Source organism: Oryctolagus cuniculus, chromosome 8, assembly GCF_964237555.1.
Source record: "Oryctolagus cuniculus chromosome 8, mOryCun1.1, whole genome shotgun sequence".
Lineage (NCBI taxonomy): Eukaryota > Metazoa > Chordata > Mammalia > Lagomorpha > Leporidae > Oryctolagus > Oryctolagus cuniculus.
In genome coordinates, this window is record NC_091439.1 from 133,790,525 (window position 1) to 133,813,213 (window position 22,689).

The 22,689-nt window shown below is 45.7% G+C and overlaps 2 protein-coding genes across 10 annotated transcripts in view; one reads left to right on the forward strand and one right to left on the reverse strand.

The window, feature by feature from the left end:
• NPY5R (neuropeptide Y receptor Y5) overlaps positions 1–22,689 on the reverse strand; it is a 172,167-nt gene that overhangs the window by 6,211 nt on the left and 143,267 nt on the right. For 2 of the 5 annotated variants that reach the window (XM_051831647.2, XM_051831648.2), the window contains exon 3: positions 19,755–19,824. The gene's annotated coding sequence lies outside the window, so the exon portion shown is untranslated. Of the gene's footprint in view, positions 1–448; positions 934–19,754; positions 19,825–22,689 lie in introns of those variants that run through there. The other 3 variants (XM_008273474.4, XM_051831649.2, XM_008273477.4) reach the window with 3 other exon arrangements.
• On the forward strand, positions 68–22,428 carry NPY1R (neuropeptide Y receptor Y1). 5 transcript variants are annotated; one of them, XM_051831646.2, is made up of 4 exons: positions 13,989–14,116; positions 18,853–18,892; positions 19,479–20,328; positions 20,428–22,428. In XM_051831646.2, the coding sequence occupies exons 3-4, from the start codon at positions 19,630–19,632 to the stop codon at positions 20,878–20,880; spliced, it is 1,152 nt and encodes a 383-aa protein (XP_051687606.2). In that variant the 5' UTR covers positions 13,989–14,116; positions 18,853–18,892; positions 19,479–19,629; the 3' UTR covers positions 20,881–22,428.

A 22,689-nucleotide genomic window follows, 5' to 3' on the forward strand; every position in this document is an offset into this window, starting at 1 on the left:
CGCGGTCGGCTGACACGAGGGGCGCCCGCGGGGGCTTCTCGGGCCTCGCCGGGTCCCCGCCGGGGCTGAGCGCCGGACAGCCTCCCCCGCCTGGGCCGCCCCTGGCCACGGGCGTCGCCTTGCCCGTCGCTGCTCCCCAGCCTCCGGACGAGGCTCCCGCGCCGACCCGGGACAGCCTCCATCCCGCTCCACCCTGGGTGAGTTGGGGATGGAGGGACCTGCTGGGTCCCAGGCATTCAGAGAAATCCCTTCCCCGCTCGCTGCTCGAGCGTGACCACGGCCAGTTCCGCTGCCCTAACCCCCACGTCCCCAGGGGCGCTGTCCTCGGCTTCTCGCCCCGCGCCCCTGGGAGCCCCGACAGCGCCCCGGCCCCGGCGGGCCCCAGCCCCTCGGTGCAGCCCAGCCCGCGCGGGGAGGCGACGAGGGGGTAGGGGGCTGAAGCCCGTACCTCGGGGCGCCTCGGCTCCGGGGAACGCGCCGAGCGATCTCTCTGCACCCAGGAGTGGCTGTGGCGGCGGCGGCGGCGGCGGCGGCAGGAGCAGGACCTGAAGGTGGCGGTGGGGAGGAGGGGGCAGGGAGCCGCAGGGTTTTAGAGGCGCCTCGGGAGCACGTGACTGCTCCGGGGACCCCCGAGACCCGCCAGGGCGCCTGCTCCGCGCCAGCTTCTCCCCAGGCTCGGGGCCGGGGACTCCCCAGTCCCTGCCTGGCTGCTTGGGGGCCGTAGGGAGAGGCTACAGGGCCCCAGGATGCCGCCTGTCACCCTGGCCTCGGTGCAGGTCCTGACCCCGGCCGCGGGGGGCGACCTCGGTCTCCAACTGCTAAGGGGGTGGGTGGCTCTCCGGGTGCCTAAGCTACGCGGGGAAGAGCCGCCAAGAAAAAGCAAAAAGATAAAGGATCCCTCCAAACAAAACGCAACACTGCCCTTCTTTGCCCCTTTTGAAGTGAGGAAGAGCTGTAGGCTGGGAGGTGGGCCACGAGGGAGGGAGTAGGCGGAGGTGCTTCGCGGAGGAGGAGGAGGAGGAGGAGGAGGAGGAGGAGGAGGAGGAGGAGGAGTGGGGCTGGGAGTGGGCATGGACCGCAGTCGGCGCTTCTCAGGGCTGCATTAGTAAGGAAGACAAGGCGAGGGGCACAGAGAGTTGTGCTAGGTGGAACACACACACACACACACACACCCCTTTCCTCCCAATCCCCAACGTGATTTCCATCCCCAGTGTTGTCACATCTGTGTTGCTCAGGTTTGCTTTATTTTTAGCTAACCAATAGTTGGCAGGCACTTGAGTTTGTGTGCTTGTGTGTGTGTCAGTGTGTGTGTGTGTGTGTGTGTGTGTATGAGGGAGGGAGGGAGGGGAGAGAGGGGTAGACAGGGAGAGGGAGGGAGAGGCGCAGAAGAGTGAAAAGAGTGGGCAGAGGTCTGTGCCACAAGCAAGAGTGTGCTCCCTGAATTCTCTGAAAGTCACATCGCCACTTGCTGAGTGCAGACAATCCCCTGGGACTGGCGTGCTCTACACTCAGGAATGTGTCCCTTGGGAGCGAGGTGACTTGAAAGGTTAATGACTGGGACAGCAATGGCTAGCTGCTACCCCAGAAGCCAGTCACAGATTTGTGAGCCCCCTTTCAGCACTCGGAGGGATTTGTGTAGCTTGTCCTACCATCATCCACTGGAGAGTCGTCCAAAAAACTCTAAATGCCTCAAGTAAATGCTGTGTCTGTTTTATTCTAAGCTTAACAGGACAGGCACTGTGGGATTCTGCAGTGAGGGAGCGAATAGGTGGGCATGTTAAGAAGGGATAACCTTGAGAGACCAAGGGCTTGGTTCTTTAGACTTTCTCAACTCTAATCTCTGGACAGTCAATGGACTGTCATATGAATGTGTGTCTTTCCATCCCTTGCAAAGCCACAACACACACCTTTCGCATACACACTGACTCTCAACAGCTTCCCAAGGAATCCCTTCATGATAACTCCTTTAGAAGCTTGTAGTTTATACTACAAACTCTTGCATTTTAAAAATACAAGGTGCATTTCATCTTTTTTTCTTTTCCACCACTTTTGCCTCTTGATGATGAATCTTATGTTGAAGTGACTGTTGTTATCAAAGAATCAAAAATAAAAGGCCACCATGTTATTGAGACAAAGCCACGGATGTAGCCACTTCCCATCCCACTGCATCCACAAACACACAAGCTTAAAAACAAGAAAAATTCTTTTTGAAATATACATTGCACAATGCAGTAAGGATACATGAAGTGCACGAATTCCTAGGAATCCTTTGTTTTGAAGACATTGTCAATTTGAAATTTTCAAAAACATGCTACATAAAGAAGATGATCTAGATAAGCATGATTTCATCTTCAGATTTCCCAGGAGGGATTCCACACTGATCATCATCACTCTTTGTAGATCATTAACATAACAGATTATTCTGTTTCTGTTATGAAGTAACACTCAAGCAGGAAGAGTCCCACCCTGGGAACAGAAATGGTAACGTCCACCTTGGCTCTAGCTATCTTTCCAACTCATTATTCATAAATGCCCATTTGGGAAATTAAGTGGGATCTTATACATGTTATAATATTAAACTCACTGTTTCCCAGTTTTCATGATTTGTTATCGTTTATGAAAGAACATTTATCTGTAGAGGTGAAAGTTAAGAAGCATCTGGGCTTTCCTAAGGCAAATTATTGAGTAATACTCTCTCTGACATGCCTGGGGTAACACTGTGCTAAGGAACATGGTTGTTTCCCTCAAATAATTGCTGCATTTTAATAACAATAATAATAATAATAATAACAGCCACCCTTTGTGGAAGAGAGTTACTGGGATGCTGTAGTAACACCTCAAATGATTTGTGGTTACAGGAATAACAGGGGTGAACTAGAGAAAATAGTATTATTTTATTCTATACATTTTTATACTCTGAGGATTTTTGTTGTATTAATTAAGAGTAAATGTTTCTTTTTCCACATTTTCTATCATGGTAGATTTAAATCTGAAATGCTGAAAAGTTGTAGAAAGGGCCATTTCTGCGTCTATCAAAAACATTTTTTAAAGATTTATTTATTTTATTTGAAAGGTGGACAGGGTGGGGGGCAGAGAGGAGGGGAAGTAAAGGCGGGAGGGGGAGAAAGAGAGAGATATCTTCTATTTGCTGGTCCACTCCCTGAATGGCCACAATGGCTGGAGCTGGGCCTAACTGAATCCAGGAGCCTAGAGCTTCCTGTGGGTTCCCATGTGGGTGGCAGGGCCCAAGTACTTGGGTCATTCTCCACTGCTTTCCCAGATGCATTAGCAGGGAGCTGGATGGAAAGTAGAACCCATTTAGGATGCCGGTGCTGCAAGCTGTGGCTTTAACTGGCTGCACCACAGCGCAGACCTTGGCAACAGCATTTTTGTATCAGAAAAGTTTGATAAAGACAGGGTTGCTCCTCTCCATAGCAGATTAAAGAAAAAAAAAGGAAAAGAAAAAGAAAGAAATATTGTTGATAATGTTCCACACTATTACTGGCACATTCTCTTACCTGTAGCTAGTAATAGCTATGTAATTATATTTAATTCTTTGTTTTAAAAAAACTGTAGGTGCCATGCATATCAGCAAATCATTTTTTATCTAATTGTATTATTTTTAAGTTTTGCAGCATAAAATCTACATAAAGGATGAAAACATGGATTCCTTTGGATGCTTTTTCTCACATAAACCTGTAGATGGGCCATAGAATTCTTTCTTTTTGCACATCAAAACTCCTCTCAAAATGTGGTGTTAGTACATATCCTTTAATCCTGTTTTTAAAAGATGAGATACCACTTCCTATCGAATTTTCCTGGTTAATATTTTAAATCTAGTTATAAGCCTAAATATAAGCTTACTATATTTAGATGGAAATGAAAGAGAACAGTTTATTCATTTATTTTTGGTATGTTGGTTTGTTTTGAATAGTCTTTAGAAAGAATGTTGAGAATTGTTCAAAGCATAAGCCCAGAATCAAAAGTTGACATGACTGAGTGATGCACTCTTCAAAATTGCCTGCCACTATGTTGCTAGTCTAACAATTCTCATAAGTAATTCAGTTTTTAAAAATTATATTTAGTGGCCAGTGTTGTGGAGTAGTGGGTAAAGTTGCTGCCTGCAATGCAGATATTCATATGGGGGCCTGTTCTTATTCTTGGATGCTCCACTTTCAAGCCAGCTCTAGGCTAATAGCCTGGGAAAAGCAGTGGAAGATGGTCCAACTGCTTGGGTCCCTGCCATCCACGTGGGAGACCTGCGTGAACCTCCTGGCTCCTGGCCTGGGCCTGGCTCAGCCCTGGCCATCGAAACCACTTGGGGATGGAAATCTCTCTGTCTCTCTCTGCCACTGTAAGTCTGATAAATCAAACAAATAAATATCTAAAGAAATTATTATTATTATTATTTTTTGACAGGCAGAGTGGACAGTGAGAGAGAGAGAGAGACAGAGAACCGTTGGTTTACCTTCCAATGGGCGCTGCGGCCGGCGCACCGCGCTGATCTAAAGCCAGGAGCCAGGTGCTTCTCCTGGTCTCCTATGTGGGTGCAGGGCCCAAGCACTTGGACCATCCTCCACCGCACTCCCGGGCCACAGCAGAGAGCTGGCCTGGAAGAGGAGCAACCGGGACAGAATCCGGCGCCTCGACCGGGACTAGAACCCAGTGTGCCGGCGCCACAGGCAGAGGATTAGCCTATTATTAATTACAAATTATTTTTAACATTTGATTAATTGATTGACCTATTTAATTTGAAAGATAAAGAGACAGGCATCTGCCATCTGTTGGTTCACTCCTTAAATGCTTGCAGCTGCTGAAGCCAGGAGCCAGGAATTGAATCAAGGTGTCCCATGTGGATGGCAGATGTACAAGTACTTGAGCCATCACCTGATGCCTCCCACGGTGTGGAATCAGGAGTGGAGCAGAGACTGCAGCCCAGGCAGTCTGATATAGGATGAGGGCATCCCAAGCTACCTGAAACATCAACCCCAATCGGGCTTTAACAGTCTGTTGTTTGTCAGGTAGAAAAAAATGAGATCTTTCCCTTAGTAGATATTAAAGTATTTTCAAAGGCAGGGGGATCCATTATTCAAGCTTACACCTAACAGTGAAAACAGAATCGTCATACGAGAAAATTTAAAAAAAATGAGAAAAATCATGAGGAGTTAAGTAGTAAGCAAACTACACATGAAACCTGTGGACATAAAATAGCAGTGATCCATCATCATACAAAGATAAGTGTTTTTTCTTTTTCTTTTAAATGGTTGAGGAGAACAAGCAGGCTTGACTTATAATGTGCAAAATTTTTGTAGTCCTAGCCTATTCCAAGTTTTTCCATCTTTCAACAAGACTTTTTTTTAGTATTTTATGATATGGCAAATATTATTCAAAGTTTCAAGTTTAAGAAGATGAAAAATAGTCACTACCGGGGCCGGCACTGTGGTGCAGCAGGTTAATGCCCTGGCCTGAAGTGCCGGCATCCCATATGGGCGCTGGTTCAAGACCCGGCTGCTCCACTTCCAATCCAGCTCTCTGCTATGGCCTGGGAAAGCAGTGGAAGATGGCCCAAGACTTGGGCCCCAGTACCCACGTGGGAGACCTGGAAGAAGCTCCTGGCTCCTGGCTTCAGATGGACTCAGCTCCGGCTGTTGCGGCCAATAGGGGAGTGAACCATTGGATGGAAGACCTCTCTTTCTCTCTCTCTCTCTCTCTCTCTCTGCCTCTCCTCTCTCTGTGTAACTCTGATTTTCAAATAAATAAATAAATCTTCAAAAAAAATAGTCACTACCTTCAAGAGGCCATGGTGCACATCAGTGCAAATAATTAGTAGCAATATGATTTGTTAAGTTCTATATTAGAAATAAACCTAGAGTGTTACAGGGTTATAAAGGAGAATGCAAGCCTGGGGAGTATGGAAAGTGCAGATATATGACAGGGCCTTATAGTTGGGAAGATACTTGGTCTGCATTTTGAGGGTTTGATAAGAGGGAGTGGGGAAGTGAGGGGTGGGGCAATGGCAAGGAGGAGAAAGAGTGTAACAGAAGGGGCAGACGGTTCAGCATGACTCAATGTGTGCGGTAGAGGGACATATTGAAAAGTACTGGTTTAAAAGGGCATTGCTTGAACTTCAGTTCAAGTACCTGGGTCCCCGTCACTCATACAGGAGAGCTGGGTTGTTGTATACTGTCTCTTGGCTTTGGCCTGTCCCAACTCCAGCCATAGAGAGCATTTGGGGAGTGAGACCAATGGATGGTACTTTCTCTCCCTCCTTTTCTCCTTCAAATAAATGAATGAATAAATCAATGAGTCAATCAATAACCAGCCACCAGCGGGATCTGGGTGGAGACTAACTAGAGGAAGGAGAGTAGGGAGCAGTGCAACTGAACGCTGAAGCAGCTGATGGCAGAGAGCACTGAGCAGAGAAGTCAGTAGAGACTGGAGGAGGTGAAGGAACACATGTGGGCGATACTTATTAGAAACCTCAGTGGGGATCTGTGACCCTCTGAGTTGAAAGTGTGAGAGAGGTCCCGGGAATACTTGGGAAGAGTCTTTAGTTCTGGCTGAGGGAAAGGGATGACGATGCTGGGATCAGCCCCAGGAGCCCAGAAGCACACTTGACCAGGAAACCTGATGGGGATTGGTGCTTTCAATAGAGATTTGGTGTTATGAGTGTACAAGGGTAATTAATGCTGAAGGGTATAATTATGCATTATGAATGACAAAAAGATGATTAAGATTGGGATCTCTAGTTAAGTTCATTGATTTGGGGGTTGATAAAGGTGGAGAGCGAATCATGAAAGATGCTTGGGTGTTACTTGGACAAGGCTGCATGACAGGGCTAGTCTCTGGTAGCCTGAGAACTTCAGAGGCAGTAGTGCAGGGCTTCACCCACCAGGGAGGTAGAACAAGGAGCCCTTGGGGGACAAGAGGAAGAAGGGGACTTCATGCAGTAGACCACTTCTCTGGGCTAGAAAGCTCCAATGGCTAGCAAGTTTTGGTGCCTTTTATGCTTGAATATATATGAATTGTATTATATATGGTTAACAGATGTAGAGTGGAGTTTTGTAGACCATTAAAAATAGATAGGTCTAAATGGCTAACACCATGTTTATGTGGCTTATGTTTAGAGAAGTTGGATGTGTGAGAATTTGAGTTGGTAAGGCTTTGGCTAGCCTGCTGTGAAGATGTAAACAATAAGAGGCACAGTCTAGGTTGATACACAAGGATTTACTTAATGATATACCAGGCAGAAAAACACCAAGGAAGTAGATGGAGGCAGCAGATGCTGGAGGGGAGCAAGGAGAAGCCTGAGGGGTGAAATGGATGAAATCAGAGGAAACAAAGATTTCTTTTTTTTTTTTTTTTTGCAATTTATAATACTTATTTTTTTTAATTCTTTTAACTTTTATTTAATGAATATAAATTTCGAAAGTACAGCTTATGGATTACAATGGCTTCCCCCCCATAATGTCCCTCCCACCCGCAACCCTCCCCTTTCCCACTCCCTCTCCCCTTCCATTCACATCAAGATTCATTTTCGTTTCTCTTTATATACAGAAGATCAGTTTAGCATACATTAAGTAAAGATTTCAACAGTTTGCTCCCACACAGAGACACAAAATGAAAAATACTGTTTGAGTACTAGTTATAGCATTAAATATCAATGTACAGCACACTAAGGACAAAGATCCTACATGAGGAGTAAGTGACTCCTGTTGTTGACTTAACAAATTGACACTCTTGTTTATGGCATCAGTAATCACCCTAGGCTCTTGTCATGAGCTGCCAAGGCTATGGAAGCCCCCTGAGTTCACCGACTCTGATAATTTTTAGACAAGGCCATGGTCAAAGTGGAAGTTCTTTCCTCCCTTCAGAGAAAGGTACCTCCTTCTTTGATGACCCGTTCTTTCCACTGGGTTCTCACTCACGGAGATCTTTCATTTAGTTTTTTTTTTTCCCCAGAGTGTCTTGGCTTTCCATGCCTGAAATACTCTCATGGGCTTTTCAACGGATCCGCATGCCTTAAGGGCTGATTCTGAGGCCAGAGTGCTGGGAAACAAAGATTTCTAAAAGACAAGATGGTACAGAGAGTACAGTGGTACAAAGCCCAAATCACTGTCTTTGGTTATTGGTGTCCTGTGCAGAATCACTTCCAGGCAGACCCTATTTGAGGAGCAAATGAGAAAACAGAAAATGCACCTTATTCTTGGAGAAGGCAGCCAAGAAGGAGAAGGTAGCCAGAGCAGATGTGAGAAGGGGAAAGGAGTCACTGTGAGATGTATGATTTTGTTTTGATTTTTATTTAGTAGTGCGCCTAGAAAAGTCAACTACTGAAGAACATGTGTTTCAGTTAATAACCTTCAGTTAATTGTATACAGACATCCCCCAAACTTAGTGGAATACAATAACTCATTGATTTTATGGTCATAGACTGAGTGGGTCAGTGGGACAGCACAGTGAGGATGGTCTGTCTCTGGTGCTTGGAGCCTTAGCTGGGAAAATGCTATGCTCAGTCACCTCAGAGCCTGGGAGCTAACACAGTTGGGTTGCAGGGTCCACTGCCAAAGTGAGAGACATGATTAGAGGGTAAGTAATGGGTCGATTTGTTTGTCTGCAAAAAGAGGAGTCCTCTGACACTGAGGACCTCAGGTAGGGGACTGGAAGAGAGGAGTGAGATTTTGAAATAGGACTCGCGTTGTGGTTGAGTTGCTGCCTGCGGCACCAGCATCTCACACTGGAGTGCTATTTTGAGTTCTGGCTCCTCTGCTTCTGATCCTGCTCCTGCACCTGGGAAAGCAGTGGAAGATGGTAGAGGTGCTTGGGTCCCTGCCTCCCATGTGAGAGGCTTAGATGAAGTTCCAGACTCCCGAGTTTCTGTCTGGCTCAGCCCAAGTCGTTGCAGTCATCTGGAGAGTGAACCAGCAGATGGAAGATTCTCTCTCTCTCTCTCCCTCCCTCCCTTTTAGAAAAAACGTTTCAAATAACCTAGAAGAGAAGAGGAATTGGGAGTCACCCAAGTCCAAGAATTCTGGGCTACTATTTAAGGCTCAACTATGTTTTGAATTTGTAGTTGCTGTAATACATGCTGTCGAGTTGCTTTTGCCTCCATACTGTGCTGGTGGAGGGCGGCAGCCAGGCAACCTCAACCTTGCAGAACAGTCAGACTTGGCCATAGCCCATCCTGGGGGTTTTTGTCCTCTTTGTCAATCTGTTTGTATATGGAGAAGGAAAAGCAGTGTTAGACTCTGAACAAAGGAGTGAAGAGAGGACAGTTATCTTACTTCAGTAGATAACCAGGAACACTTCCCTCCACCTCTGCCTGTGCCCATTTGTTATCTTATTTAGTGTACACTCTTTCTCCTATCTTGGAGAAAAATTGTGCTGTCACAGCTTTACATCCAAAGCCCACGCTGATGTATTGATACTGACTACCTGAAGTACAGTGCAGTATTGTGAAAGAGTCCAATATCAAAGCCGAGGGCTCACGGCATGGGAATAGGGAGCACAAATGAACACAGAGAGACATTTGTCATAGAAATGGAAGGTCTGGTCGTATGTCACCCTTGTCCTTGTCACCAGCTATTCCTACCCTGTCTCTCTGGAAGGAGATACTGAAGGAAATAGCAATTTCTGTTAAGATAACGACAGTCGTAATAGTAAAGCTCTTTTCATTATTCCATGTTATAAATACATGATGTCACATTTTTGTAGCAAAATGTTACACTTTTGTGGAATATCTAAAAACTGACAATATGAATCTTGCAGAAAAGCATTTGGATATTTACTAAATCATTTTAAGATCCTAGTAGTCTAGAGTCTTATTTGACAGGTTTTAAAATACCCTAAATGTGAGGCCTGTGAAGGAAGAACTATACTGAAGTTTGTTCCCATTCAAATCAGGAGCATATCCTGATTTGGCACCTTCTGCTCCAGGGAGATCACTGAATTGCTTGTCTTTGTTTTAATAAAATTAATTGTCCCTTCTTTCTGCTAGTTAATCGTCTCAAAAAGACAACTGAAGAAGAGATTGTACTGCCCATTTGATTATACTGACCAAGTTTGTAAAAACTATCACTGGCTATGTTTATTGGTTCTAAGATGCAGACTTCTTCAAAAAGAACAATTTTAATACTCCAAGATTTAGTTACAAATGATGGCATCCTATGACTTTACTGGAAGCATTTTTCTTATGTTTTCAAAAAAGCAATGTTTTTCCATAAAATGTGTTGCACTTTACATTCTTTGTCATCACAGATTCAGAGAAATTCAGTATGTGAGTCATAGAAAGAAGGAAAATTTGATACGTATCATTCATCCAATAGAAACTGATTAATATGCTTCTTCCCCAGTGGAATTTCTTCCTTACCAATATTATCTACCTTTTAGTTTTCACATGTAGTGTGGATGCCTGCAAAGATTCTTCTGGATGATACTTTATGTTACTTTACCTGTTTCAAGGCGCAATATTGTTTAAGGAACTGTAACTCTTGAATAATAAATTTATCAGGAGACTAATAAAATAATCGCAGTGTTTAAGTACCCGTAGCAAACATAGTGACACACTTTTATCGAGACAAATATTGAATCACGGAATTTGAAGGGCGTTCCAGACCATAAAGATGTTCCACTTTTTAGATGATAAAACTAAAATCTACTTAGATTTAATACGCAGATCCTATCCCTCAGTGTAAACAATGGAGCAAGATTATTGCCCAAGAGAACATGGAACTAAGTCATTCATCAACTCCTCCTAGTCATGGTTTATAGATCAGGCTTTGTGAAAGTTTGGAAGGAAATACACAGAATTTGAAAAATTTCTTTCTCCCTAGTAAAGGTAGGGATTTATGTAGTCTGAATCTCAAATAGGATAGCCTGAAACGTTTCATTTCAGAGCGGAAAAGCTAATCATCCTGAAACTCGGATGGAGACTTTTTTATTTTTTTTTATTTTTTTTATTTTTTGACAGGCAGAGTGGACAGTGAGAGAGAGAGACAGAGAGAAAGGTCTTCCTTTGCCATTGGTTCACCCTCCAATGGCCGCCGCGGCCGGCACGCTGCGGCCGGCGCACCGCGCTGATCCGAAGCCAGGAGCCAGGAGCCAGGTGCTTTTCCTGGTCTCCCATGGGGTGCAGGGCCCAAGCACCTGGGCCATCCTCCACTGCACTCCTGGGCCACAGCAGAGGGCTGGCCTGAAGAGGGGAAACCGGGGCAGAATCCGGCGCCCCGACCGGGACTAGAACCCGGTGTGCCGGCGCCGCTAGGCGGAGGATTAGCCTAGTGAGCCGCGGCGCCGGCCGGATGGAGACTTTTAATACATGTGTCCTCTGAGGAATTCAGATTATTTTGTTAGATTCAAACCTCCCATAAACTATGTTATCAGAAGATCCTATGTTGCATTTGGTCATTAGTGCATGCCTAATTTCTCTAGTTTTACATACTGGAAAGATTCCTTTGTAAATGACATTGCTAGAAAATTATATAATTCTGTTGCTGAGCATTTCAAAACTTCATTTTAGGACCTCAGAATTCGTGTAGAAAGTAGTCTTTGAGAAGACTGATCCTTCCAAGGCTGGTATTTGATATTAATATTTCAAGGATGCAGCTTTAGGAAGCCGGCGCTGTGCTGCAGCGGGTTAACGCCCTGGCCTGAAGCGCCAGCATCCCATATGGGCGCTGGTTCAAGACCAGGCAGCTCCACTTCTGATCCAGCTCTGTGCTATGGCCTGGGGAAGCAGTAGAAGATGGCCCTAGTCCTTGGGCCCCTGCGCCGGTGTGGGAGACCCAGAAGAACCTCCTGGCTCCTGATCGGCTCAGCTCCGGCTGTTTCGGCCATCTGGGGAGTGAACCAGATGGAAGATCTCTCTGTCTCTACCTCTCTCTGTAACTCTGTCTTTCAAATAAATAAATAAATAAATCTTTTAAAAAAGAATGTAGCTTTATAGATTTGTTGTAGGGGGACCATTTCATAAAACCTGAATAACCACATACAGTGGCCTATTGGTTCACATCTTCTTGCAGATATGGCTTTACTAGTGTTTTTGGAAAAGAGAGAAAGTAAGGTACCCCCATCCAAATTATACTCTCAAATCTTGCTGATAAGAGAGCAGTTTCTACATTAAACTATACTTTTAGTGGATAACTAAATCATTGCATTTGTAATTCTTGCTGCAGGTCACAATAGTCAGTTTGATGATTGACACAGTGGGAAAAAACTTCCAAGAACAGAATGTGGATTAAGGGAATAGAGTAGAAGGCATGAGAAATAGCCTAAATGTTATTTCTGTTTAAAAGAACTAAAATTCCTAAATTGTACCTTATACATATATTTATATATTTTTTTAAACATTTATTTATTTGAAAAGCAGAGTTACAGAGGGGAGCGGGGAGAGAACAGATAACAAAGAAAGAGATCTTCCATCCTCTGGTTCACTCCCTAAATGACCACAATGGCCAGGGCTGGGCCCAGCTGAAGCCTGGAGCCAGGAGCTTCTACTGGGTCTCCCCCGTGGGTGCAGGGGCCCAGGCACTTGGGCCATCTTCCGCTGCTTTTTCCAGGCCATCATTAGGGAGACCTGGACCTGAAGTGGAGCAGCTAGGACATGCACTGGTGCCCATATGGAATGCCAGGGTTGCAGGTGGAGGCTTTACCTACTAGGCCACAGTACCAGCCCCTGTACGTGTATTTTTATCCTTGAGCTATCTGTGTTACCGTCTGTCATTTTACTTTGTTTAGCCACTATACACTCATCTGCATGGATTTCAAAATCTTTTGCATCAAGATAAACTCATCTTTTAATTCCATGAATGTCTTAAGTACCTAAACTCATATTATTACACACGCAAATTATATTTAGTACATGATCGTAGCATTTTAATTGTTAAACACAATCACTAGCCAACTATATAAAAATACGTCTAGTAACAAATATCTTAAGACAGCTTTCCGGGGTGGGGGGAACTTCCCAGAGATTGTGAACGTCAGTATCTAGATATGCATAAATCAATTTGCTTTTTTTTTCGAGTTTAAATAATGTTTATCCAGCCTTCGAGTGAGAAAAAGAACCTCCCCCACACCTTTTTTAACAGTACACAAGCAATACCATATGTCTTGGAATTTTAATTTGTTTTAGCCTGATGAGACTGATCAGAGTGGTTTGATACCAAAACCTTTCTCTGTATCCACGGCCGTGGATTTTTTTTTTTTTTTTTTTTTTTGAGAGACGCCCCGGTGACCTGTGTTTTCGAATAGGAACAGCGGGGATCAGCGCGCCACTAGCAGCCCGAAGCGCTGAGCCCGAGCCGGCTTTGCGCCGTCCTCGCACTCGGCGCGGGCCCTTCGTGTCTGCCCGACCTGCAGCACCGAGGCAGTTTCCGCGCTAAGGCAATAGCACGAACTCCTTCGGGCCACTAGGGAAATGCTCCACTTCGTCGCGCTGCCCTAACGAAGCCAGGGAAAAAGCCGCTGGGCGCCGGGAACAGCCCCGGAGGCGCATTTCGGCGTCGGAAAGACAGCGAGGTTAAAGGGCAGCCCCTCTCCGCCGAGGCTCGCGGCCTTGGCTTTGCAAAGCTCTTCCCCCAGCTCTCACACCGAGGAACAGAGCGTGCAAGGGGCCACGGAAGGCCGCAGGAGGAAAGCCAGCAGCCCGCAGCGGCGCGGGAACACCGGCAGCCCACCCTGGGCGCCGGAGCCGGACTCTGGGCAGCAGACCCTCTCGGCCGCAAGGTGGCACTGACCCGCGCACAAAGCCGCAGCCCGGCGGCGCCCAAGCCGAGCCGCGCTCCGGAGTCCAGGGCCGTGCCGGGACGCACGCGGGCTCGCGCGGCTCTGCCCGGACGAGTGCGTCCAGCGGTGCGCGGCTTGCGCGCGGTTGCTGGCCGTCCCCGAATTCCTAGACGATCGCGCGCCGGAGGCGAGGGGCGCGGGGCGGCGCCACGTGACCCGGGACGAGGTGGAGTCCGGCTGGAAGGGGGCGTCCCTTCCTACCTCCCCCTTCTTCAGGGTTTGAGCGGGCGGCAGACCCGCCGGTGCTTGCCCCGGACGGTGACACCCTGCCCGCTCTCATAAACGCGCATGGAAATAAAGAGCAGAAAGCCGAACAGGACGCATTCGAAGGAGGGTGAGTTTCAAGTTTCTGCGTTGGAGAGGAGTTTGGAGAAATCCCGCGGTGCTGGGCTGAGCGATGGGAGACGGAGCGGAAGGGATGCGAGCGCCGGGCACTGGCTCCGCGGCGCCGTGTTGGGGCGTGGAGTGCGCCCGGGGCTTCGCCTCCCGCTGCGGAGCGGGCGCGGGCTGCTCCCGATTCTCCCGCGGGCTCCGGGTCCCGCGCGCCCTACGGCCTGCGCCCGGGGGACTTACTGACGGACGTGCAAGTTTCCCTGTCCCCTAGAGGCCGAGGAGGTGGGCGGGCGCCCCGACCCTCCTTCTCCGCACCTCACTCTTCTCGCGCTGGGAGCGCGGCGGGGGCTGGCCGCACCGGAGCTTTTGCTGTGTCCACGGGCGGGGAGCGGCCGGGGACCGGCGGCCTGGCCCGCGCAGGTGTCCTGCTGCGGCGGCGACCCGAGCTCCGGGCCGGCCCCTGGGCCGCGCACTCCCGCGCCCTCCGGGGCTCGGCCCTTCGGGGTGCTGTCCAGCTGCCTCCGAGGGTGCTGGACCCTCCGGTCCGGTGCCACTCCCCGGTGGACACCGCGAGCCCTCCCTGTCCGCTTATTTTGGAGTTTGGACCGGGGAGCGAACTCTTGAGCTCCGTTTAGATGGTCACGAAGGAGCCTGGCGGGGTTGGGAGACAGGGGGATGGACCGCAAGGGGAGGCGGCTGGGTTGGGAGTGTCGGATGGTCCCCTCCACGTAGACGCCGAGAGATGCCGGTGTGTGGAGGGCTGAGGCTGGGCCAAGACAGAGAACCTACTTGGGGTTTGGGCTCTGCTGGTGTGTATCTCGTTGGATTGTATGTTTTCCGCTTGGCGTCTCGGGTAGAGGGCTCCTGATGGATGCGGCGGGTGAGTATGTGCGTGTGTGGGAGTGCGAGGAATGGGCGAACTGGGGCGGTGCGCCCAGTTACACAACAGGGAAGGGGTAGGCGGGTAAGCGGACAGGAATTGTGACAGAAGGCACCCCATTTCATTCCTTGGTTGCTGCCGGGGCACAGGGAACACCTGGGGGAGGAGTGTGTTTCCACATCCCACGATTTTTATTTCTGAGATCGCTCAGCGCCTCACAGGTGCACCTGCATCCCCGGAGAGAGCGAAACTCTCCCGGGAGCGCACAGTTCGGGGCGAGCGCAGAGCTTGCCTGTCTCTGCGAGGTCTTGAAGGCAGACGCGGGAGCGGCTGGTCCCAAGTGCACCCGGGCTGGGACCTCCGCAAAGCCAGAGCAGAAAGCTGTCAAGCCCAGTTTCCCTCCCAGGACTAAAGACCCAGTGCTTTGCGGTGTGGCCGATGCCTCCTTCCTTTCCTTACTGCCCTGAGGCTGTGTGTGTGCAGCCAGCCCTCCCCTGCGGGGAAGGAAACGGGAATTATGTAACTCATTTAGATAAGCCGGCAGTAACTTTGGGAGGCTGTAATGTGAGGAGCCTCACATTTCTTTTCCAAAACTAGTGAGGCAAACACCCCGTCCTGGGTATTTACAAAGTGCACACACACACACACACACACACACGCACGCGCAGAGCAGGTTAGGACCAGAGAGTTGCATTTCCAGGTAGCTAAGAGCCTTTGCCAACAGCAAGCAACGCAAGGCCAGCCTTCTAGTTGGAAAGAAGAAAAAGGAAAATCTCCTTGCAAGAGGGTGCATTGCCAGCCGGTTATGTAGGTAGTATCTCTGTTCTGTCTCTAAATGCACACTCCTGCTATCCTGACATTTAGTGGGCTTCAGTTTCTGCAGGGTCTGTAGTTGCACAGCTGATTTTACAAATGTGCATCAGAACGCTAAGTATCAAAATGTTTCTTTTGCAAAGAGATCTGTAAACTCTGAGTACTGTTATTTTCTGACAGCTATTCTTTCCTGAAATTATGCTAAGGTAAACTGAACATACGCATTTTATCCAGTGCAACCTGTTTTACCCAACTGGAATGACTACACAAGGCAGAAGAGGCTTGCAAATGCTTAAAGTTGGCATTTTCTGTATAACTAAGTTAACTTCTACTTAGTAGGAAAACTGCTATTCCGATATAATTTAAAAGGTATCAGGGTAGAGTTTCTGAATGTTTACCTCAACTCACCTGCAAGAAAGCTGTCTTTGTAGTCCGAACATAGCAATAATTTAGTTACGTGTTTGCTTGGGTTCCTATCTGTATTGATTTTTGGCAAAGCCAGTCAGTGGATATAAAATTTGAATTTATTGTTCTTTCCACTGCAGACACCTTCGTCTGTGCTATTGGCTCTCGCCTTTATGATTGTGCTAGCCTCCTAATGAATCTCTCTAATTCTCTTTCCCTTGGATATGTTGAAAACAGAGCTAGTGTGCTGCTTTCAGAACAAAAGTCATATAACTTCATTCTTTTACCCACGACTCTGCAGCGACTCCCTGTCTCAGATGGATGGCAAAGACCAACCCCATAGAAAATGGCCCTGCATGGTCCAGGTTGCCAGTCTCTGCCCTGCTGTTAACTTCCTAACAGTTTCTCTCTTATTTGTCCCACTTCCCATTGCCGTTCAGCACAATAGGCACACTCTACCCTTAAGGATTTTGCAGGTGTTCTTTCCACGTAGGCTGTTTCCCTGAGATACCTGCATGTCTTTCTTACTCACCACTCTCCAGCATTAACTCACGTACCACCTTCTTGGCCAACGGAAGGCCTTCCCCTATCATCCAGTAATTTTTTGTCCTAACAGTGCTAGTGCCCCTTCCTTGATTTATTCTCTCCCTGACACACAGTCATTTGGCATACTGTAATCTTCACTACTTTATTTTTTCTTATCTTTCTTTGTGCATGAGAACAGAAACTCAGTTAAAAAAAAAAAAAAGCCTTGTCCACTAAAACTTTGCCTGACATAAAATATGTGTTAAATAAATATCTGTTGGATGGATATTTATTCTTTCAGAAACAACTTTTAACAGAAATGACAGATTTCCCCCAAATACCCAATCTAATAGAAAAACTATTATGACTATCATTTATTTTACATGCAAAAGGAGCATGATAGAATTGCACTCTGGATGTCAACATCAGCTTACACAAGAATGTACTATTCTAGCCATGCATCTACGATATTAGTTGACAAATTTTGATTATAAATCTGATATTTTCAGAGTACTATGAAGTATACACAATGGGTACCTTAAATTATATTAAAATTGATAGGAGCTAATTAGAGTGCTTTGAAAAGTAGAATTTGGACTGGGGATGAGACAGAGAACACTGAACAAGAGGAACTGCAGGGGTGAGATGCAGAGCTTTGTTTGGTATACTGTCAATAGACTGGCCTGCTCATACTCAGCCTTCGTGTTGGGGTTATTGGAGCGAAGAGCAGAGGGGAAGCATCATGTAGCTGTCTTCAGGTGTCAGGCTGAGGAATGAACACTCCCGCACCACCTACTAGATTCCAGTTAATGACAGATGGTATTTACAGGCATCCTGGATGTGTAGTAGTCTATTCCATGTAGCTTTGACTGCGCACACCTGGAATGTTCCCACACCGTGAGACAGTCTACCACCACCACTGTCAGAGCGAAACTGCATCACTGACATGTGACTGTACTCTGCAGTCCACCCCTCCTGTCACAACGGGGTCCTCATTCACCTGGTGACAGGGAACCATGAGATAGAGCAGATGTACTTCGTTATGGTGTCACTTTCATGATGAAGAAGAACCCATCACTAATGCATTAGTAATGTCAACTCTTTCTGTACTTAACCTGAAGCAGGTGGCTAAACTTCCTTGAATTCTTCAAAAAGCAAGACATGCCCCCAAGACTCTTCAGGTTGTTGCATGCTGCTTCAACATTTGTTCTCAGACCCTCACTGACACTGATTGCTCATTCTGTCTTTGAAATTCTTGAGAGAAAGGGTGTGATTGCCACATAAGTTTTGGGGAACCTTTGCAGGTTGTTGCAGGTAAGAAGAGCCATATCTTCAGTAACATTTTATACCTGAAATCATTCTATTACCATTTGTTAATACTTTCATTTGGATTTAATTATAGCAGCCTTTTTTTTTCATTTGTATAAGGCTAAGTCATGTTTCACAATAAAAAACACCTCACATTTGAAAAACAAAAACACTAAAGGAAAAGATTCATCAAAGGCATCACTTAAAAGGAAAATAAAATTTTTGTTCATTAAATTACTTTTCCTCCTTTCAGTGGAAGTAAATTTGTAAGATTTTCTTTTTTGTACTCACATAAGAAGAAAGACATGCAATTCAGTTTCTTACTGTGGGCACAATGCCTGTTAATTTACAGTTAATTTAGTAATCAGTTTTTTTAAGGGCGCCTTTAATTTCTTCAACATTGTGATTTTCTCGTTGGTGAGAGAATAGTTATAGCACAGAGTGCTGTGAAAAATGAAAATCACAACTGAAACCTAGATCCACGAGTTGCATTGCATGCAGTCTGGTGCAGTGGGAGGATCCATGGAAAAAACCTTAGAAATCCTCTGAAAGTTTCTGACATAGTAATAAAACCATAGCATCTTGAGCCCAAATCTGCTACACAATGAAAGTGTGATCTTTAATGCAGTTGTTATAACCTCTGTGTATGGAGCACTTGCTAGTTTTGAATATAGTTTATTCCATTTGATTAAATTTTTGTTCTTCAGAATGGTATTATTTTTAAAAATAAATGCACTCCTTTGTCCTATGTCTGACTTCTGTGGTTTTGCTATGATAGTCTAAGCCCTGTTGTCTTTTCTGTACAGAGCACTCACTGAAATATGAGGAGACATCTGTGCCCTTCCTGTTAAGTATTTCCTGGATTAAATATCATGTAGTCTTTCAAAAGTCCCTCCTGTACAAAGTTTTTTAATGTGCTATTGCATTAATCATTCTCCTTTGAATATACTTGTGCTCAATAATGTCTGTCTTACAACGCAGTCCAGTATAGGGTAGAGTTATTCCTGCAGTTTGACTGCTACACTAATTCGTCCATTTCTATAGCACGAGGGAGATTAGATATTTTGTTTCATCTTATTTGGCTTTGTTTCCTATGTATGTTTTATGTTTAATTGGTGCATTGAGTTTTTTGTCATATTCACATCTTACAGTGTTTAGGAAGGTAGTGCTGTGTGTGTCAGACTTCAGACGTGATACTCACATATTCATTACTTATAGACTATTGTGTTTTGCCGAAACTCCATGTATGAGCAAATCCAATTAAAAATAGTGCTAGATTTTTTTTCAAATGTTTGCAGTGTTTCTGCTATTTTAAAAGGATGCTTACAGGTTTACATTGTGTTTATTTTTGTGTCTTTAAACCGTTATGTGAGTCAGAATTCATTTTGATTGCCCTCAGTAAAATTAGTAATGCGACATTTTCTCTTTACAGATCGTTCAGTTCAAGGGAACGAAGAATTCGGAATAATTTTGATGAATGCATTCCAGTATGGGGAATAAGAATAAACTGAATGGTTGACCTGCTTGCAAGAAGCATACTGTCCAATTTTGTAAAGTAATATATAACAACCAAATCAATCAAAATGAATTCTACGCTGTTTTCACAGGCTGAAAATCACTCAGTTCACTATAATGTTTCAGAGAGGAACTCCCAGTTTTTGGCTTTTGAAAATGATGATTGTCATCTGCCCTTGGCCGTCATATTTACCTTAGCTCTGGCTTACGGAGCTGTGATCATTCTCGGGGTGTCGGGAAACCTGGCTTTGATCATGATCATCCTGAAACAGAAGGAGATGAGAAATGTTACCAACATCCTGATCGTGAACCTCTCCTTCTCAGACTTGCTTGTGGCCATCATGTGTCTCCCCTTCACATTTGTCTACACCTTAATGGACCACTGGGTCTTCGGTGAGACAATGTGCAGGCTGAATCCTTTCGTGCAATGTGTTTCAATCACGGTGTCCATTTTTTCTCTGGTTCTCATTGCTGTGGAACGACACCAGCTGATAATCAACCCGCGAGGGTGGCGGCCCAACAACAGACACGCTTACATAGGCATTGCTGTCATTTGGGCCCTTGCTGTGGCCTCTTCCCTGCCCTTCCTGATCTATCAGGTCCTGACTGATGAGCCGTTCCGGAACGTGACGCTTGACGCCTTCAAGGACAAGTTCGTGTGCTTTGATAAGTTTCCATCGGACTCTCATAGGTTGTCTTACACCACTCTCCTCTTGGTGCTGCAGTATTTTGGCCCACTGTGTTTTATCTTTATATGCTACTTCAAGGTAAGAAGACTGAACTTAATTTCCCTTTTTACCTTCTGGGCACAGAACTCCTCCTAAAATGAATAGTTCTATTTGAACCCATTATCTTTTCTTTCATAGATATACATTCGCTTAAAGAGGAGGAACAACATGATGGACAAGATGAGAGACAACAAGTACAGGTCCAGTGAAACCAAAAGGATCAACGTTATGCTGCTCTCCATCGTGGTAGCGTTCGCCGTCTGCTGGCTGCCTCTCACCATCTTTAACACTGTGTTTGACTGGAACCATCAGATCATTGCCACGTGCAACCACAACCTGCTGTTCCTGCTCTGCCACCTCACGGCAATGATCTCCACCTGTGTCAACCCCATATTCTATGGATTTCTCAACAAGAACTTCCAGAGGGACCTGCAGTTCTTCTTCAACTTCTGTGACTTCCGCTCCCGAGACGATGACTATGAGACGATAGCCATGTCCACTATGCACACAGATGTTTCTAAGACTTCTTTGAAGCAAGCAAGCCCAGTCGCATTTAAAAAAATCAATAATGATGATAATGAAAAAATCTGAGACCACTTGTACATGACATCTGTTTAAAAGCAAGCACAACCTGCAACATGCTTTCATTACCTGTTCTCCCAAGGAATGGGGGTAAGATGACTTGAGAAAGGCTGATATTTTCTTGTCTTGCTTTTCTACTGCTTTTGTTAAAGCTGTCATGATTATACTTGGAACAAAAGGTGTACGCTCTGGGATCTGCTGGCAATTAATTTGACCAGATTTCCTTGAAGTGCTTTTCAGGAACTTATGCACATACTATAAAGACTTTTATACTGTATTTATTGGAATGAAATTTCCTTAAAGTATTACTATGGACTGACTGACTTCAGAAATATTAGCCACGTGATACTCTTAACAGACGGGGCCATTCTGATTATGGCTGCAGAGGTGGAGAGATCGGAATGCAGCACTCTGCACCTGGAGCTGAAGGGGATTCTGAAGTTATTCAGGAGTGATTTGCATTTTTCATTTCCTATTTTAAGAAAGCACTAAATTTGCTAATTGAGTATCACCGTAAGTTAATATAAAAATGCATAGACAATGCTCTTCAGCTGCAAATATCATAGGGAATTGAGGGGCCGGTGCTGTGGCGCAGCAGGTTAATGCCCTGGCCTGCAGTGCCGGCATCCCATATAGGCACCGGTTCTAGTCCCGGCTGCTCCACTTCCGATCCAGCTCTCTGCTACTGTGAAAGCAGTAGAAGATGGCTCAATTCCTTGGGCCCCTGCACCTGCGTGGGAGACCTGGAAGAAGCTCCTGGCTCCTGGCTTTGGATCGACACAGCTCTGGCCATTGCGGCCAGTTGGAGAGTGAACCATCGGATGGAAGACCTCTCTCTCTCTCTCTCTGCCTCTCCTCTCGCTGTGTAACTCTTTGAAATAAATAAGTAAATCTTTAAAAAAAAAGAATAAAGGGAGAAAGCAGTTCTCTCACTTCAAAACTCTTTTGGTACCTGATAACCAAAGCATTTCAGAGTGATCAGAATTTAGTACTTAAATTAATATTGCTGCAGATAGTTGAACTATATCCATCTGAATGGATGGGCAAGGTGTTTTCATTCTTTACAGACTGTTCAGTGTTCGTCAAGCTTTCTGACATAAACATGTCTTTCAAAAGGCATTTCCAGCTTACAATATATAGAAACACAAAATGTATTTTCCATTCAGCAGTGCCTATATAGTAAGTCACTTTTAACTTCCATTGTCCATCTTTCAAAGCAGAGGACAGCAAGGGACAATGTGAAAAGAATGTTTACTCTGGGTAGCAGGGATAAATACATAAGGAGTTCTTGTATCCCATGTTAACTTGTAAACACTGTGTGACTTGTGGAGTTTCATAAACCACACACTAGTTAGAGTACTGAGTAGTTGTGTCATGTTAGTATACTTAATTTCATGTATCTTGTAATCACAATTGAGCCTGAGAGTCACTTGGAGAAAAGAGATTTTGAAGAACAAGGTGTATGTATCTTCAGTGTATTATATGACAAAGTATTAAATGTGTTTGTTTTAGAAGGGCAGACACACTCATTAAAATTGTTTTGCTTTTTCTGAGCAATCTCTCGTGTCCCTCTTCATTTCATTTATGTTGTCTTGTGACTTTCCCGTCACTCACTGCCTCCTGTATCTGCTTACTAATGACACATTTTCTGCCCTGTGGTAGAACCACTGGCAGCCCAGTCACCCTCCATTGCTACACTGTAAGTTTCTTCAAGGCGGGACTGTCTAACATGACTGTTTCCAGTGCAAAGAGCACAGTGCCATATATTTAGGAGTTTCCAAAAAATATTTCTATAATGAATAAATAATGAAGAAATGC

Excerpts from the sequence above, each read along its gene's own strand:
- NPY1R (XM_017350126.3), top strand. The coding sequence starts at position 19,630 with ATGAATTCTACGCTGTTTTCACAGGCTGAAAATCACTCAGTTCACTAT. Across the intron at positions 20,329-20,427 it reads TCTTTATATGCTACTTCAAG|ATATACATTCGCTTAAAGAG; the intron begins GTAAGAAGACTG and ends TTTCTTTCATAG.